At 39.1% G+C, this 18853-nt stretch overlaps 1 protein-coding gene and 1 pseudogene across 4 annotated transcripts in view; one reads left to right on the top strand and one right to left on the bottom strand.

Annotated features, from left to right (window-relative positions):
- Positions 1 to 18853, top strand: part of WDFY4 (WDFY family member 4) — a 296087-nt gene that overhangs the window by 56687 nt on the left and 220547 nt on the right. For all 4 annotated transcript variants that reach the window (XM_007962606.3, XM_073018985.1, XM_007962605.3 and 1 more), the window contains one exon: positions 1939 to 2519. In XM_007962606.3, the coding sequence (XP_007960797.3) occupies positions 1939 to 2519 (581 nt within the window). The remainder of the gene's footprint in view (positions 1 to 1938; positions 2520 to 18853) is intronic.
- LOC103216756 (large ribosomal subunit protein uL13-like) lies at positions 2526 to 11092 on the bottom strand (annotated as a pseudogene).

Here is an 18853-nt window from a genome sequence, read left to right as displayed (position 1 = left end):
CTAGTAACTGCAATCTGTTTTGTTTTTTAAATTTCTGGAAATGTCATAGATGGGGCCCTGGAAGCCCTTTACGCAGATCCTTGGCTGCTGCTTTTCTTCATCTTTGAAAGAATCCTCACGTGTGCACTAAAAGAGTTCAGGCTCCTCTTATGTTCTCTGACCTGGAATGTGAGACTGACTACTCGCCCAGCAGCTCAGGTTTCCTGTAGTGGAATATAACATTAGAGAACAAAATCCAAGTGGTCGAAACACATTCTACTGTTTCAAATAAACACCACTGTTAGGTTAGGGTGCCAGCAGTTAAGAGATGCAGCTGGATACTCAGAAAACTGAGGCAGGAGAATCACTTGAACTGGGGAGGCATTGAGCCGAGATCTCGCCACTGCACTCCAGCCTGGGCAACAGAGCAAGACTCCATCTCAAAAAAACAAAAAACAAAACAAAACAAAAAAGATGGAGCTCCCAAAGTGCATGACTTCATGTTTGATAGTGACCTATAACTTTACTAAGTTTCTATTAACTAAAACGAATTTAAATATCTAGTCCCTTCCCACCTGTTTTTCTGAGCTCCCAGTTTTCTCTTTTTCACTAACTTCCATGTGTCATATTATAGACTGTCACCTAAACCAGGCATTTAAGTCACAGCACCACCCCTCCCCCAAATAGGGAGTTTCTCTTTTATTTTTTCTCTTTGAACCTTGTCTCAGGCCTCCTGAAACTGATGCCAAACTGTACCTTCTCAGACAATCCCCTTGCCTGTCACACTAGAGAATTAAATATCTGAAAAGATAAAATAATTCACACCTCTCTCCGCAGTTTACTAACGAACCCTCAAGGTTGTCCGCTCTCTAGGAAACACACCAAATGCCTGAATTTTAGATGGAGTCCAGTGCAATTTATCTGATCAATAAATATGTACCAAAAATAACAGGCTTTTAATACTTATTTAAAATCTTCCATGTGTTTTTCACATTTCGATGAAGCACAGTATGAGAACTGCTTAAATGTAGCCCCCACCTCCCTCTCTCTCTTCCTCCTTCCTTCCTTCCAATAGCACATATTGATTACCTAGAGTATATACCATGCACTGGGCTCAAGTAAGTAAGTGCTCAAGAAAGGTTTGATTTTAGAAGGAAATAAAAGTTTGGCTGGCCAGTAAAACTCACAGTGATCTGGAGGGTGGTGGATTCCATGATGTATCCTATCAGTGACCTAATTACTTTCTGCACACTTGGCCTATGCTATGTGTTATACCTATGCATTTCATTCAATTGCAGATTTCTCTTGTCTTTCTGACACACTCTTCACACCACATTTTAAGTTGATTCATTTTACTGTTTCCCCTCATCTAATAGAACAGATGAAGCCGTGCTTGCACAGAGAGGGAGATAAGGAATAACAAGCTGCTTCTATAAGGATTTCATTATGTGTCTCCTGTACAGTATAAGAGATGGTTCATCCCACTCATTTAGCAAATTGTTATTAAGTGTATGCTGTGTTCCACAGTAGTAAGGAAGCCAGATATGGTTCCCATCTCGTGGAGCTTCAGTCTGGTGGAGAGCTGAGATGATTTTCAAGTAGCTGCAGTAGAGCAAGACGAGAGTTTTGATCAGGGAATGAGATGGGGATGTGTGAGCACTTGATCTGGGATGAGTATGAACTACAGGACAGAAGCTTTCTGGAAGGATATGCATTCAAGTCAAAATACAGGACAGTTAAATCAACCCTATAGATTAGTGTAGTAGGCACACATGGAAAACCTGAACCGTAAGAGGAACAATATGGAGATCCCAATGTTTCAGAATCATCCTTCCTGTAGCTTGTTGGTCTGAAGGCGTTGAGGGAAGAGCTAGTGGGATGCTCTGGCAGGCATGTGTGTGGGCTCAGGGTTAATCTACCTCCTGGAGTGTACTCATTTTGATTTGCTTGGTGTTTCAGTCTCTGCTCCGGATCCTGGAGACCCCCAAGGGCCGTGCTGCCTTCAGAGTCTCCAGCGGGTTCAACGGGCTGCTGTCTCTGCTCTCTGACCTGGAAGGCTCCCTCCAGGAGCCCCCGCTGCAGGCATGGGGAGTAGTGTCCCCCAGGCAGACGCTGGAGCTGGTTTTGTACACTCTTTGTGCTGTGTCCGCAGCGCTGCACTGGGACCCTGTCAACGACGACTTCTTCAGGAGGAATGGGCTCTTTGAGAAGCTGGCTGAGGACCTCTGCCTGCTGGGCTGTTTTGGAGCCCTGGAGGAAGAGGGTGCCCTGCTGCGCTCTTGGGCAGACACAAAGGCCAGGCCATTTGCGGATTTGCTGGGCACTGCCTTTTCCTCCAGCGGCTCACTCCCACCCCGGATACAGAGCTGCCTCCAGATCCTTGGCTTTCTGGACAGCATGGCCAGCGGCACCCTCCACTTGCGTGGGGACCTGAAGGAGTCCCTGAGGGCCAAGCAGGGGCCAGTTGTGGATGCTCAGAAGGGAGAAGCTGGCAGTGACCCCCAACGCAACTTCAAGCAGTGGCCAGACCTGGAGGAGAGGTAGCTTCTTCTGCCAGTGTGTTATCAGTGCGTCTCTGTCTCCCATTCTCACTCTAATGTCTTGCGCATGTGTAGTCGGTAGGAAGGCTCAGCTACAGAATGGGTGTGCAGAAATGTCATGTGACCTCCACTTCCTCAAATCAAGTTATCTCTGACTCTACACTCTTCTACCTTGGGAGCTGACAGAAAATTCAATCTGAGTCCGTACAGATTGGACTGGATGCTGTCGAGTCACATAAGAACCAGGGAGGGCAGGACCCTGCTGATATACTCACCTTCTCCTTTGGGATCTTTACTGTCCTAGGGAGCCCTGGTGCCTGGGCCTGGCGTCCCTGGGTGTGCCAGGCAGCCTTGGTCTTCTCAGGTTTTATCTCCTCCCCAGGGCGCTGCCAGGGGTGGGGTGAGATCCTTTGATCTGCAGTACACAAACCACAGTGTCCACCCCAATTATGGAACTCTTTCTGTTCTTTCTTGCTGCTTCTACACCCCCTAACAAAGACAATTGCTCTCCTTGCTTCCTCAGGCCAAACACCTCAATGGGTTCAGACTTTAGTAAACAACTTTTTCCTCTCATGTCTGTAACAGAGAATTCCACTAAAGCAAGAGAGCACAAAGAACTATCCCTACCCCACCCCTCTTGGGGTGGGATGGAAAATGAAAGAACACAACAGCAAGAGTTGGTATCTTTTTCCATTCCTCTAAAGCATAAATGACAGAACACCTATTACTACTGCAGTAAGTTATCCTTCTGAAAGACACTGCATTTTTATCCAGAGTGCCCCATTTGCCAGACTTCAGTGTTGGGGATAGTAGAGAAGGATGCATGTTAAATCTCCACACACTGAGATAAATATGATTTTGGGGGGTTAATCTGGCTAATTAATTGGTTTCCTAATCTTGCATTCCTGTATAAACCAACTCATTCATAATCTGTGTACTGCTGAATTTCATGTACTAATGTTTAAAAAGGATTTTTGCACTGATGCTCATGAGTTTGGCCTTTCATACTCCTTTCCTGGCTATTTTTCTTGTCAAATTTATGCTAGCATCATAGCATGAGTTGGATAGTGCTTCTCTTCTATGCTATGGAAGAGTTTATGTAGGGATTATTTCCGTTCCCTAGCTAATGTGACAGAACTTGCCACTAAATCCTGTGAGCCCGGTTTTTTCTTGTGAGAAAATTTATTCTCATGAGAATGCACTTCTATTTGTTCTTGAATTATTCTTGGTTTGTTATTTTGCAAGCTGATTTTCCCATTTCATCCAAGTTTCCATTTGTGGGCATCCAGCTGCTCACGATGGCTCCCTCATGCTCTTCTGAGCAGCCCTTGTGAGTTCTGTGACTCATTTCTAACACTATTTACCTGCATCTTCCTTGCTTTTTCTGCTTCAGCACTATTCACAGATGTTTACTTTTCAGTGTGTCCTATGAACCAACTTTCGACTTTTCCTGTTTCTCCTTTTTTTTTTGGTTATCATTTCCTTCTACCTTTGGGCTTATTCTGGTGTTCTTTTGCTTAACTTGGATGTCTGTTTCCTTCTTCTTTTACACATAAATTTTTCTGTAATTTGTAAGTTTTGAGTTTCATTTAGTATGAAATATTTTTCTAATTTCCCTTATAAATTATAGTTGACTCCTAAGTGTTTGAATTTTGAATTTCCATTGTTATAGTGTTTCTGGTCATCTTTGCTATTTACTTCTCACTCTATCAAGGTGACCGTCTGGGTTCTTATCCTTCAAAATTAGTTGAGGTTGACTTCATGGCCCTCAATGTAGTCCCTTCTCATAAATATTCTACATGTGCTTGAAAATAATGCATATTCTCAGAGTGTTAGATTTGATGTTCTATTTATGTCCCTTGGATCGAATTTGTCAATTGTTTCATTCAAATATCCTTTATCATTAATTTTAAAAGTCGGCTTGAAATATCAGTTTTTTTGTTTTTGGAATAAACAGGCTTTATTGGGCTCATGGGTCTTGAGGGCCTCTCCACGTTCTTTTCAGCCTGTTTCTGCAGTCTCATGAGCTATTTCTTCTTCAGGTAGTAGGTCTCGGCCTTCTCTTTCTTCTCCTCCAGGGTAGCTGTCACTGCCTGGTACTTCCAGCCAGCCTCTTGAGCCAGGCGCCCCACGTAGGCAAACTCTCTCGTGGGCTTCAGATGCACAGCCTTGCGTGCAGCAGGAACCCCCATCTGGTTTTCCTGTTGTAGGGCGGTGGGATTCCATCGAACACCTCAGGGTCCAGGGCAGCCTGGCCTCGCTGGGTCTTGCGGGCAGCAGGCCCTGCACTGTCTGCTAGAAGAAGCTGCTGGGGGCCAGGAAATAATGGGCCCCTCGTCAGGGTTGGTGTTCATCCGCCTGCGGAGGAAGGCCGGCTACTTCAGCTAATTTCTGTAGAAATTGTCAGAAATGTTGACGCCCTCGCAGCGCACCACCACCTTCCAGCCCAGCAGTACCTGCTTCGCCACAACGGCCGCCAGGTGGCCCAGGAGGTGGCCTCGACCTCCATCACCGGGACCTGCCCCTCCGCCACCTGCAGCAGTGGCCTGGGAAATGGAGTATAAGTTCTTGAGAACGATGCATTCAAAATCTCTCGTGATAAAGTGGATGTGTCAATTTCTGTTGAATTTTCCCTTACATACATTTGAGGTTATAAGAATCATACCTATTTAGAATTTTTATATTCTTATGGAGTCTAAATTTTTATCATTATATGGTGACCTTTTTATGCCTAGTAGTACATTTTGCCTTAATAATAATAGGATTATTATTATTATCAGATTTATTTTGGTTAGTCTGTGCCTGGGCTTTTTCTTCATCCTTTGGTTTTAACCTTTCTGTGTACTGTCCTTACATTTTTAGGTGTTTTTCTTGTAAACAACAAGGAACCATTTTTGTTGGTTTTACTTTGTTTTTCAATCTAGTGTGGTATTATTTGTCATTTAACTGGAGAATGTCATTTGTTTACACTTTCATAATTATTAATATATTTGGAATGATTTTTACTTAGCTTTTTACATTTATTCCACTTTTAAAAAACATTTTTGGTCCTGTTTTTGAATTGTTTGATTTTTAAAAATTGTGTTTCCTACTAGTATGAAATTTAAACTCTCTATGATTAATTTTATAGTAGTTACCCTAGAGTGATTTAACAGGCATACTCATGTTTTTAGTTAAACAGTATCTTTATCCATCCAATTAAGACATCAAGACCTTAAAACTCTTAAATATTTTTGCCCTTTTCTAACTTATACATTACTGTTAGCTAATATTTTAAATTTGTCTCCTGTTAGTAAATCCATCAGATATGACAGTTATTGTTGTTGTTTTATAAAATATTCTTTGGATTTACTTACATGCTTTCAATGTCTGTGCTCACTATTCTTTCTTGCATCTCTGTTCTTCCATCTGGGATTCTTTTTTATCTACTCTAGTACATCCATTAAACTTTCCTGTAGTGTGGGTCTATTTGTGATAAACTCCCTTGGATTTTATTTGTGTGAAAATATATTTTCTCCCTAATTGCTGAAAGATAGTTTTGCTGGGTATACATTTATTTGTTGACAGTTATTTTCTCACAGTAAATGGAAGGTCTCCCCAGCTATTGCCTTCCATTGTTGCCCTTTAAAAATCATTTTTATTTCTCTTCCTTTGAAGGTAATTTGTCATTTTTCTCTGGTGGCTTTTAAGATCGCCATTCTCATTCTGTTGCTTTACTGTCATATATCTCAATGTACATTATCTTAAACATTCATTTTGCTTCATATCCATTGGGCTTCCTGAATCCCAACTGATGCCTTTTATAAAATATGAATTTTAAAATTATGACCTCTTCTCCATCCCTTTTCCTATGCTTTTTGGAACTAACACAATTAGATGTATGCTTTACTTTTTCATTCTATCCTCCATGTCTCTTAATCTTTCTTTTACATTTTCCATCTCTTTGTCTCTCTGTGCTCTGTTCCACACAGTTTCTTTTGATCTTTCTTAAACCCACTGAATCTCCTACTAGATGTGTCTAATCTGATATATAATCTAGCCATTTAGGTTTTCTTTTTAAAATTTCAATGACAGTATTTTATATTTCTAGATATACTGTTTGGTTGTTTTTCAAACTAACTTGGTTTAATAGCCCTTTTGCTTGTTCATATCTGTCTGTCATTTTTATTTCTTCAAACATAGGAATCATAATTATTTCTTCTTGTGTTTTTTGAGAGTCTATTGTTTCTGTGACAATCATGGAAGGTTCCTTGTGTGATGTCTAATTTTTGATTGTGAATCTTGCCCCAAGATTTTCCTTTTCTTGGATTCCATGGAAACCATCCTCATTCTGACCATCCTGCCTTTCTGTAGATACGGGAATGCCTCCATGGGGTCTTAGCTGCAGTTTCCAAGCCAGGCCTTGACCAGATTCCCAGGTCCTGATTTTCTTGCTTGTCTTGGGAAGAATTCCTTCTCTGGGTTCCCTATTCTGTATATTTCAGGGGCAATCCATGAGGAGACCTTTTTCTTGGGCACCCTGATAATATACAGGTTAACTTAGGATCTTGGTATGGAAACTTGTTCGACTTATTCTATCAACTCTCAGGAGCAGGGGAATATTTGTCAGTACCAAAGGACATTTAGTAAGTGATATCAGGTGAAAAAAAGCAATAGTAATTAGTTGAATGTCTCTGGAGGCTGAGTACTAAATATCTATTTATTTTTATTTCCCTCCCAAACTTTGGAATTTTATCAATAAGGAAACAAAGGCTGAAAAAGGATAAAAAACATGGCCAACAGTCACACATTTAGTAATTAATAAAGCTAGAATTTGAACCCAGGGCTACCTCCAAAGCCTGCATACGTTTGTCTGTGTGTGCTTGTATGTGTACACACATGTGTGTGTTCTTCCTGTTTTTTTCCTGATACTCCCACAATAATAGTGATAGTTTTCCAAACGTCAGACACGACAGCCTGCAGTTTGAAGATCGGGTTCTAACCTATGGACTGCATCAGTCCTGATGTTTTAGAAGTGAGTCTAAATGTCATCCTGGTTTTGTAATGAGTAATTTTTACATTTATAAGAGCCATGTTTCATAAATAGAGCATTTTTTTCCTCCCTAAAAGAGATATATGGCCCTTGGCCTTCCTTAATGGTTAGAGAATAGGAAGTGAAACTCTACTCCCTCCAGGGAGTCTGCAGAGTAAAGGGCATGGCAGTGGGCTGGGAATCAAAGACAGGATGCTCATCTCCACCCCACCACACCTGTATGTCCTTGGGCAGGTGGCTTCCCTTAGCCCTGCCTTCTGCAAAGTAGGTCCCCAGTCTCCAGGGAGGAGAGAAAGAGGCCCTGGGCGTTGGAGTCAGGCCGGCTTGTTCTATGCCTTGGTGGCTGTGTTCTTTGGCCCTGCTACTTTATTTCTCTAATCTTCCATCTCCTGATTTGAAGGCAGACATAATAATAGTATCTACATTGAGGGATGCTGTGAGGCAAGGATTGCAGATGGTAATGGTGGTAGTTAGAGTGATCACAGCTGCTTCCTAAGCATGTGTGTGCCGGACACCATGCTCAGCTTTTTACAATGGACTATTCTTCAATTCATTTAATCTTTATGATAACTATAATTTAAGGAACATTTTTCATAACACAGAGGTGACATGTTATGTAATTCCCAAATATATCTATGGTGTCCAAAATACATCATATGTCTCTGTGAAACATACACCATACCAAACAAACACCCCCACACCAAACACACTATATACACATCACACACAAATATACATACACCACATGTACACAAAGCACACATACACCACACTAAACATACACCTTACACATACTAGCATATCACACACACCCACACACCACACCTACACACCACACAGCACCTAGCACGCACACATGAATACATACCACACATACCACCTATATACACTACATACAGACACCACACAGCACACACAAACACCACACATACATACATACCACATATCCACCCTACATACACACACCATAGAATGTAGTGCTTACCCCTCAGCAGCACATCATCCACAGTGCAGGTCTGGAGGTGAAAGTGGAGTGGAAGCAGGGTCAGACTGTGGTGCGCCTTGCATAAATCCTATACAAGACCATTTCACTTTTACCCCATAGGTAATGTGGAGCTAGGGTGGTCTCTGTGCAGGGCTGTGGCATCATGGAGTTATGGGTTGTGAGGACTGCTCTACAATTGGGTCTGTGTATAGCTCTGAGAAAAGCCCCCTCCAAAGCAGGGCATCTCTGCTCCTTCTTGCTTCTACCTTAGCATATGCCTTCTCCCAGCCCCTGCTAGTCCTTGTGAGTTGACATTTATTCCTTATGTCAGCCGAAGGAGCAACCCCAGTCACCTTTACCTTGAGCTTAAGTTGTGGCTATAACTTATAGCCCTAAGGAGACGTCATTTCAACAGGAATGCGGTATGCTCCAGGCAATGGTTAAGGTTTCAGGGGGCACTCTGCAGGCCACAGCCTTAAACACTCACTCCTCTGGCTCTGCTGCTGGGCGTCCTGCAGCTTCATCCTAATCTTTCCTGTTGAAACAATGTCCCCTGTGGGTATGAGTTGTATCTGTCACTTAAGTTTGTTAGAGGTAATTGTTGTGAGTTTGATGGTTGAGCCAGACCATTGAGGAAGGGTGGGGGACAGTGTAGTTCCTGAGCAGTTCACATGAAGGCCACACTAGCCTTTGGAAGGCACAGTTGTGACCCTGTTATTCCCACTTGGAAGCCTCCAGTGCTTCCCCATGGTTCCCAGGAGGGAGTCAGACATTGGAAGTGTGGGGCACACAGTCCTGGGGGTCCCACCTGCCCATGGCATCACTAACCTAGCACCTTGCAACCATGTTTCAGACTCAGATTTTGTATATGCCCTTTACTCAACCTGGGATGCCTTTCCTGTCTTCATTCTGCCTGGACAGTTGCTTCTTACGCTTTTGTCTCGGTTTAGATGTCACTTCTTCCAAGAAGCCTCCCCCGGCTGCCCCATCCCATCCTGTGGGCCAAATCAGATCCCACTGCCTCATATCTCCTCAGCACCATCAGCACTGATCACAGTGCAAATCAATGATTAATTGTGTAAACTTCCTTGGTTACTTTTTTCTTTGGTGCATGTTTGCACACTTGAGCATATCTGAAACCAGGATATGCATTAAAATGGATGCCAAGGACATCAGCCACTTAAGTTGTCTCTTCCCCATCTGCTAATAAAGCCACTGTACATCTATCGATTTTTGGCTTCTTACCACTGTGGAGATAAGATGGTGTTCACATTTCTTTCTTCTGCTTCAATAGTGAGGCCCATGTGAGCATGGACTGGGTCTGCAGCTCCTGGTCTGCATCAGGGACCCCCATGAACGGTCACTGAGTCGAATATGGGCATGAATGAATTGAGAAGATGGGCAGGACAGGAGAAAAGGCAAGGAGGGTTGGCAAGGCAGATAGTCTTGGGCTCTCGTGCCTGGTGTCCTGAAGAAACCTGATGTGCAGTGGTCTTGCAACTGCTTCAGATATGGCTGCTCCTGCCTGCTCCTCTTCTGGGCTCCCACTATTAGAGACATGAATGGAGCATTATACTTGTATGGTGGGTGCCCTGGCAAGGGCAGCCCCAGAAATTGAGAGGACGTAGAGAAGTGCACCTAATGAGGTCTGGGGAGGAGGTCAGCGAGGTTTTCCTGGATGAGGAGACCACTGAGCTAAACATTTAAAGATGAGAGTTATCTGGTCTGAGATGGGTTGAGGAGGCATAAAGGTGAGATGCAAAATCAGCTGTCTGGAGTAAGGTTTGTTCCTTCCTTCTGTAGGCATTGCTCGGACTTCAAGCTCTAGTAGGGCTTTAAGCTATAGGGATGGATGGGCAGAGATGATGGCCGGAAAGGAGAGGAACAAAGGAGCTGTCAGTCCCTCCTTCCAGCGATGGCAGTAGCTTGAACAGGAGAACATTTTGAGAACTATTTAGGACATAACTTTACCTGGCCTTGGTAATCGATTTGATGAGAGTGTGAGAGAGACTGGTTGGTGCCAGCCCCTGAGAGAGGAGCCTTGGAGGTTTGGAAGAGGATGGTGGCTGTCTGGAGTAATCAGCATGGACTGTGCAAATGAGACCACTTTGCTTTTAGTTTTCTAATGCATCCCTCAAGTATCCACAGGCCTTAGTAACAGGAGATAGGTATTAATCTTGCACCCTGAAGTTTGATAGAGTCCATATAGTGGACAGTCTCTCTGACTTTCATATCTAAGCAGGACAAATACCAGGATTGGAGCAGTCATCCTCTCTGATGTGCAGCTGCTGTGGGTGGCAGGATTTTATAGCCAAGCTCAGGGGCTGTGTGACATGATGAGGCTTCACTGGTTCACATCCTGCAAAGGCCCCTAGGCTTCTTCAAATGAGATGCAAAATTTGGCCAAGCATGCCTCACACATCCACTGGCTCCCAAAGATACAGGTGCTTTGGGATTCGTACTTTTGATTACAACTTTCTATTGTACCCACAGGTCCCTTGTGAGATACAAGCCATCTGGGAACACCAGGTCAGGTGGGGGATCAGTGTCTGCCATCCTTGGGATTCAGAACCTTGTCTCCATTCCTGCTCTGTCAATCCCTACCATACAGCAATGCTTCTCATAGTGTGGCCTATAGACCACCTGCATCAGAATCCGTTGTAGAGTTGCACAAAAATACAGTTGTGTAAACTAGATTTCCTGAATCACAAATCCCTGGGGTTGAAATTTACGGTTCTGTTTTTAAAAAGGTTCTCTTGTTATGTGTAAGCACATTAAAGTTTGAGAACTACTCCAGTTGCTAGACATCTTTTTCTTGAAAAAATAGTAAAAAAAAAAAAAATCTTAGCTTTTTTCACCGAGGTGAGATTCACAGAACATAAAATTAATAATCTTAAAGCAAACAATTCCATAGAATTTAATGCATTCACAGTGTTGTGCAAAGAACACCTCTGTCTAATTCAAAACATTTTTATCACCCCAAAAGGAAAAGTTATACTCATTCTCATTCTTTTCCCCAATCCCTAGGCTACTACCAATCTGCTTTGGGGATTAACCTATTCTGGATAAATCATGTATAAATGGAATCATATAATTGGTTTCCTTTGACGTTTGACTTCTTTCAGGTAGCTTAATATTTTTGAGGTTCACTTACATTGTAACTTATATCAGTACTTCTTTCCTTTTTGCGATAAAATAATATTCCATCATATGGGTACACACCATAATTTGTTTATCCATTCATTTGTTGATGAACATTTGGGTTATTTCCTTTGGTTCTTGTAAATAGTGTTGCTATGAACATTCATGTTCATGTATTTATTTGAGTACTTGTTTTGAATTCTTCAGATTATATGCCTAGGAGTAGAATTTAGCTCAATTCAATAGAGTTGTAGGAACTGTCAAACTGCCTATTTTCACAGCAGCTGAACCAATTTTACATACCCAACAGCAACATAAGAGAATTTCAGGCTTGCCAATATTTATTTTCCTTTTTAAAAAATTTTTTAGACATTCTAATGGATATGGAGTGTTATCTCATTGTGGTTTTGATTTTCATTTCTCTAATGGCTAATAATGTTGATTGTTTTTATGTGCTTGTTGGCCATTTGTACATCTTTTTTGGGGAAATGTCTATTCAAGGGCTTGGCCCATTTTTTAATTGGGTTGTTTCTCTTTTTGTTGCTAAGTTGTATGAATTCTGTATATAATGTGGGTACTAGACTTTTATAAGAAATATGATTTGCAAATATTTTCTCTCATTCCGTAGATTCTCCTTTCATTTTCTTAATAATGTCCTTTGATGGCCCAAAATTTTCAGTTTTGATGAAGTCCAATTTATCCATTTTTTCTTCTGTTACTTGTGCTTTTGGCATTATATGTAAAAATCTATTGCCAAATCCAAGGTTATAAAAATGTACCACTGTGTTTTCTGCTAAAAATTTTGTTTTGGCTCTTATGTTTAGATCATTAATTCATTTTGAGTTAATTTTTGTATATGACAAGGGATCAGGGTTCAGCTTCATTCTTTTGCTTATAACTGTTCAATTGCTCTGATACCACTAGTTGAAGAGTCCCTTCTTAAATTGTCCTTGTACCCTTGTTGAAAATCAAGGGACCATAGACACATGAGTTTATTTGTGGATTCTCAATCCTATTTCATTGGTCTCTATATTTATCCTTATGTCAGTTCCACTCTGTTTTGATTATGTAGCTTTGTAGTAGGTTTTAAACTCTGGAAATGTGAGTTCTCCAACTTTATCTTTTAAAATATTGTTTTGGCTTCTTAGGGTTTCCTACAATTCCACGTGAATTTGAAGGTCAGCTGTCACCATTTGACATGCTGCTAGCTGTGGGCTTTTCATAAATGCCCTTTGTCATGCTGAGGAAGTTACTATCTATTTCTAGTTTTTGGAGAGTTTTTATCATGAAAGAGTTTGAGATTTTGTCAAATGCTCTTTATGAGTCAAATCAGATGATCATCTGTTTTTTTGCCTTTGTTTATTAATGTGGTATATTTTGTTGATTGGTTTTCTTATGTTGAACCACTCTTGAATTTCTAGTATAAATCATACTTGGTCATGGCATATAATCCTTTTAATATGCTGTTGAATTTAGTTTGCTAGCATTTTGCTTAGGATTTTGCATGTATGTTCATAAGGGACATTGATCCCTTGGATATTGGTAGTTTTTTTTTTGTTGTTGTTGTTTTGTTTTTCTGTATTGTCTTTGTGTGGCTTCAGTATCAGAGTAAAAATACAGGCTTCCTTGCTGTTCCTGGAATATGCCAGATGTACTCCTACTTCAGGGCTTTTGCAATGGCTCTTCCCTTTGCTTGAAATGCTTTTCCCATGGATGTCTGCATTCCCTCTTTCGGTTTTGCCCTTCTTAAAGAGGCCAAACCTGCCACTCAAATTAAAATTGCAGATTACTCTCCTTCTCCATATAAGCACTCTCAATTCTCCTTTCTTGGCTCTTTTTTTCTCAATAGCACTTATCATTTCTTATTCATTATGATATTGTTATATATTGATACATTATATATAATAATTATTAATTTTAATTTACTTATTTATTATGTTTATCTTTGTGTCTACACTCTTCCCCTCACACCCAGGTCATGGATTTTAGTTTGTTTAGTTTACAGATATATCCAGAGTGCCTGAATAGTGCCTGGAAAATAATAAAAGGTCAATAAGTATTTGCTCAGTTGATTTGAATAAATTACCCCCAAGCACAAGAAACACTCCTGAGTGCCTTAGCTACTCTGAGGACTAAAAACAATCTCACTTTGCATGTGAAAGCAGCAAGATGGGCAAGGTGTTGGAAAATCAAATCGGATGCTGGTAATTTGGGATTAGCCTGTAGTTTATTATTATTATTTCAATTCACACAAAGTAAAAGTTTCTTTTTTTGGCCTACAGTTCTATGGGTTTTAATTCATGTGTAGAGTCACATGACTACCACCACAATAAAGAAACAGAACAATCCCTTCACCTCGAATAGTTCCCAGCTATTGCCCCACATAGTAAAACCTTTTCTCCACCCCATCCCTGCAACCATGGATCTTTCTCTGTAGTTTGTCTTTCCAGAATACCATATACATGGAAGCATACAAGTGTAATCTTTTGAGCCTGGCTTCTTTCACTCAGCATAAGACCTTTGAGATTCACTCATTTTGTGTGTATCAGTGGTTCATACATTTCTGTTGCTGAGTAGTTTTCCATTGTAGGGATGCAAATGTTTTCTCTCAGCCTATAGCTTATCTATTCATCTTTAAACAGGGTCTTTCTCAGATTAAGGTTTTAAATTTTGATGAAGTCCAAATCGTCATTTGTCTCTACTTTTATGGATAACGCTTTTAAGTCATATCTAAGATCCTTTTGCCTAACTGATGGTGATGAAGATTTTCTCTTATGTTTTCTTCCAAAAGTTTTACAGGTCTGTAATCCATTTTGAGCTACTTTTTGTACAATGTGTGAAGTTTAGGTTGTGATTCATTTTTTGTTTGTTTGTTTTTGCTTATGGATGTCCAATTTTTCCAATGCCATTAGTTGAAAATATTATCTTTTTTCCATTGAAATGTCTTTATAACTTTGTAAAAACTGCTTAGCCATATTTGTGTAGGTCTTTGGACACTATTTGATTTCATTGACTTATGTGTCTAGCTTTTCACCAATACTGTCTTGATTACTGTGACTTTGTAAGATATCAAATGGGAGCTCTCCAAAGTTATTCTTCCTTCTCAAATTTGCTGTGGTGATTTCAGTTCTATACATTTGGCTGTCCTGATAGAACCTCATTATTTTATATGTAGCTAGGTATTATTTGCTGATTGTTGAGGATTTTTGCACCTATGTTCATTAGGAATACTGACTTTTATATGTTGACTATTATTCAAGACCGTTAAATTTAATTATTAGTTCTAGAAGTTTTCTTTTTTAAATGGATTCCTTGGGATTTTCTATGAAGATAATCTCATCGTCTGTGACTAGTGCCAGTTTTTGATACTCCTTTCCAATCCATATGTTCCATCCAATAGAAATGGAATATTAAATCCAATAGAAATGGAGACATCCTTGCCTTGTTCTTAACCTTAGGGAGAAATTCTTCAGTCTTTGCTATTGAATATAACATCAGCTATGGGATTTTTGTAGATGCCCATTATTAGGTTGTAAACAATCCCTTTGAATTTACTGAGGTTTTTTTTTTTTTTTTGTCATGAGCAGATTTTGAATCTATAAAATGCTTTTTATATTAAATGATACTGTCATGTGATTTTATTAATATGGATCATGTTGACTGATTTTTGAATATTGAACTTGCCTTGCATTTATGGGTAGTCCAATTGGCCATAGTATCCTCGTCGTTTTATATATATCTGGGTATTGCTGATTGTTGAGGATTTTTGCACCTATGTTCATTAGGGGTACTGACATGTAGTTTTTTTATACTGTGTTTTTCTGTTTTCAATATCAGGGTAATTCTGGCTTTATAAAATGAATTGGGAAGTGTTCCCTTCTCTTGTGTTTTTGAAAGAAGTTGTGTAGAATTGGTGTTATTTCTCTTAAATGTGTGGTAGAATTTGCTGGTGAAAACACTGAGCCTCAAGTTTTCTTTGTGGAAAGGTTTTTAGCTACATATTCAGTTTTTGTAATAGCTATAAATGATTTAGGTAACTTATTTCTTCTTGTTCAGTTTGGTAATTCGTGGCTTTGAAGAAAACTATTTGAAGGTAGTTTGTGACTTTGAAGGAACAATTACTGAGAGGAGAGTGTTGAAGTCTCCAACTACAATTGTGAATTTGGCCATTTAATCAAAGTTGTCAAATGTATGTGTACAGAGTTATTTGCAGTATTTTCTTATCTTATTATCCTTTTAATGTCTGTGGGGTCTGTAGCAGCATTTTCTCTTTCATTCCTGATATTGATTATCTGTGTCTTCTTCCATTGTTTTCTTTATTAGCGTAGCTAGTGACTTTTCAATTTTTAAAATGTCTTCAAAGGACTGGATTTTTATTTGTTATTTTTGCTATTATTTTTTGGTTTTTAATTTAATTGATTTTTCTTTATTATTGCATTTCTTCTGCTTGCTTTGGGCTTATTTTTCTCTTTTTAAAAATAGTATATTAGTGTGGAAGCTTAGATTGTTGATATGAGACCTTTTTTCTTTTGTAATGTAAGCATTTAATCCTATAAATGTCCCTCTAAGCACTGCTATGGCAGCATTCTACACATTTTTCTATGTATTCTTTTAAATTTAAGAAATTTTTAAAAATTTTTCTTGAAACTTTCTCTTCGACCCATAAGTTATTTTAATTCCCAAGTACTTGGCGAATTTAAAGTTATCTTTCTGTTATTTTCTTTAAATTAATTCTGTATGGCCAGAGAATATACTTTGTATGACTTTATATGTTTGAAATGTTTTAAAGTTTGTTTCATGATCCAAGTTTGTTGTATAGCCTATTTTGACAAATGTTCTTTGGGAAATACTTGAGAAGAATATATATTCTGTAGTTGTTGGGAGGAATCTGTTATAAATGCCAATTACACCAGTTGGTTGATGGTGCTGTTCAGTTCTATACATTTCACGATTTTCTGTCTGCTTTATTAATTACTGAGAGAAGAGTGTTGAGCTCTCTAACTATAATTGTGGATTTGGCCATTTGTCCTTTCAGATCTATGAGCTTTTCTTTATGAACTGTGATGCTCTGTTGTAAAGTGCAAACACATTTTGAATCATTATGTCTCTTTTAATCATCGTATCATGTAATCTGTTTATTCCGAGTCATTTCCTTGCTGTAAAGTCTGTTTTCCCTGATATGAATAGAGTCACACCAGCTTTCTTTTGATTACTGTTAGCATGGTATACACTTTTCTATCCTGTTACTTTTAACCTATCTATATCACAATATTTAATGATGGCATATAGCTTTGTTTTTATTTCTTTCCATTCTGACAATATGTGTCTATCAATTTTTAATGTGTTTGAATTATTGATGTGCTTGAATTTAGGTTCAGGACTTTATTATTTGTTTTCTCTTCTTTTACTCTTTCTTTTTGTTCCTCCACTTCTCTTTGCTTGCCTTTTTGTGGACAATTTGAATATATTTTACTATTCAATTTGAATTTATCTACTGAATTTTTTGACTCTCCTTTTTTGTCTAGGTTTTTTTTTTCTTTTTTTTTTTGTGCTTTCAATAGGGACTGCAGTATACTTACTTAACTTTTAACAGTCTACTTAGAATTAACATTTTACTACTTCAAATGGATTATGGAAAGCTTACCTCTATGCAGTTCCCTCTATCCTTCCCTATTTTTGTTGCAGTTGTCTTATGTATTACATCTAATACAATGTCACTTTCAAGCATCATACCTACATTTAAGAACTTAAGAGGAGAACGATAATAGTGTATTATATTTATCCAAATATTTACCATTTCTGTTGCTCTTTCTTCATCCCTGAAGTTTGCTTTCATATTTTGTTATTATTTTCCTACCATCTGAAGAAATTTTTAAAGTATTATTCTTAGAACAAGTCTGATGGCAAGAATCTGTCTTCCTTCCTCTGGGAATGCATTTACTTTGCCTTCATTCTGGAAGCATGTGGATATGGAATTCTGTGTGTATTTTTGTAGCACTTTAAAAAAGGTTCCCCGACTTATGCTTTCTTATGAGAAAATCCACAGTCATTCGAATTGTCATTCCCCTAAATGTAATGTGTTGTTTTTCTCTGGCTGCTTTCAAGATTTTTAAAATTTTCTTTTGTGTCCAGCAGTTTGATTATGTTGTGTCTGGATATAATTTTTTTGTTTATTTTATTTGGGTTTTGCTAAGCTTCTGGAATCTTTAAAATTATGTATTTCACCAGCTTTGAAGAAAGAATCACTAAAAACTTCTCAAACATTTTTTCTTTCATACCATACTCTTTCTCTTCTCCTTGGAGGATTCTAATGACAGAAATGTTAGATCCTTTGTTACAGATGACCTCGAGTCTGTCTTTATTTTTAGTAATCTTTTTCATTTTTGTTGTTCAGATTAGGCAACTTGTGTTGCTCCATCTTCATATTCATGGACTCTCATCTCATTCTCCTGTTATTCTCAGTCAGTGAGTTTAAACAAATTTCAGCTTTTGCTTTTATTTGATTCTTTTTTATTGCTTCCATTTCTTTACTGAAACTTTCTATTTTTCACTTACTTGAAAAATGTTCACTCTTACTTCTTGGAATTGGGTTAATAACTGCTTTAAGGGTTTCGTCTGATAGTTCCAACGTCTGTGACATCTCAGCCTTGGCATCTGTTGGTTGTCTTTTTCCACATGAGATGTTGAGACTTCCCTGGTTCATTCTATGTTGAGCAATTTCAGGTTGTATTCTGGACATTTTGAATCTTATCTTATGAACTCTGGTCCTTGTTGTCATCTTATAGAGAATGTTAAGGAATATATATATATATATATATATATATATATATATATATATATATATTTAAGGCACAGAACTAGCCCACTTAGGTTTAGGTTGCAAGTTTCTGCCCACCTTCCCTGGACTCTCTGGTTCCAGTATCAGTTCAGTTTTCAAAGACTTTGCAGGGAGATTTAATGTGCCCTCACTTGCCTCATGCAGTAGCTGGTTGTGTGTGGTGTTTTACCTCCTAGTTAGGGACAGATGCACATGCACAGTCAGAACTGAGCCCAGAGGTTAATATACAACTTTCTGGTTATGCTTTCCTCAGCTTCCTCTTCTTTATCCTCTTCTTAACACTTGCTCGTTCTCAGGGGGTCCCTTCCTGCTCTGTCTAGAAAGTCGGGGCTTTCATT

Source organism: Chlorocebus sabaeus, chromosome 9 (genome assembly GCF_047675955.1).
Source record: "Chlorocebus sabaeus isolate Y175 chromosome 9, mChlSab1.0.hap1, whole genome shotgun sequence".
Lineage (NCBI taxonomy): Eukaryota > Metazoa > Chordata > Mammalia > Primates > Cercopithecidae > Chlorocebus > Chlorocebus sabaeus.
The sequence above is the reverse complement of the archived record's forward strand: the minus strand, read 5'-3'. Positions and strand labels throughout refer to the sequence as shown.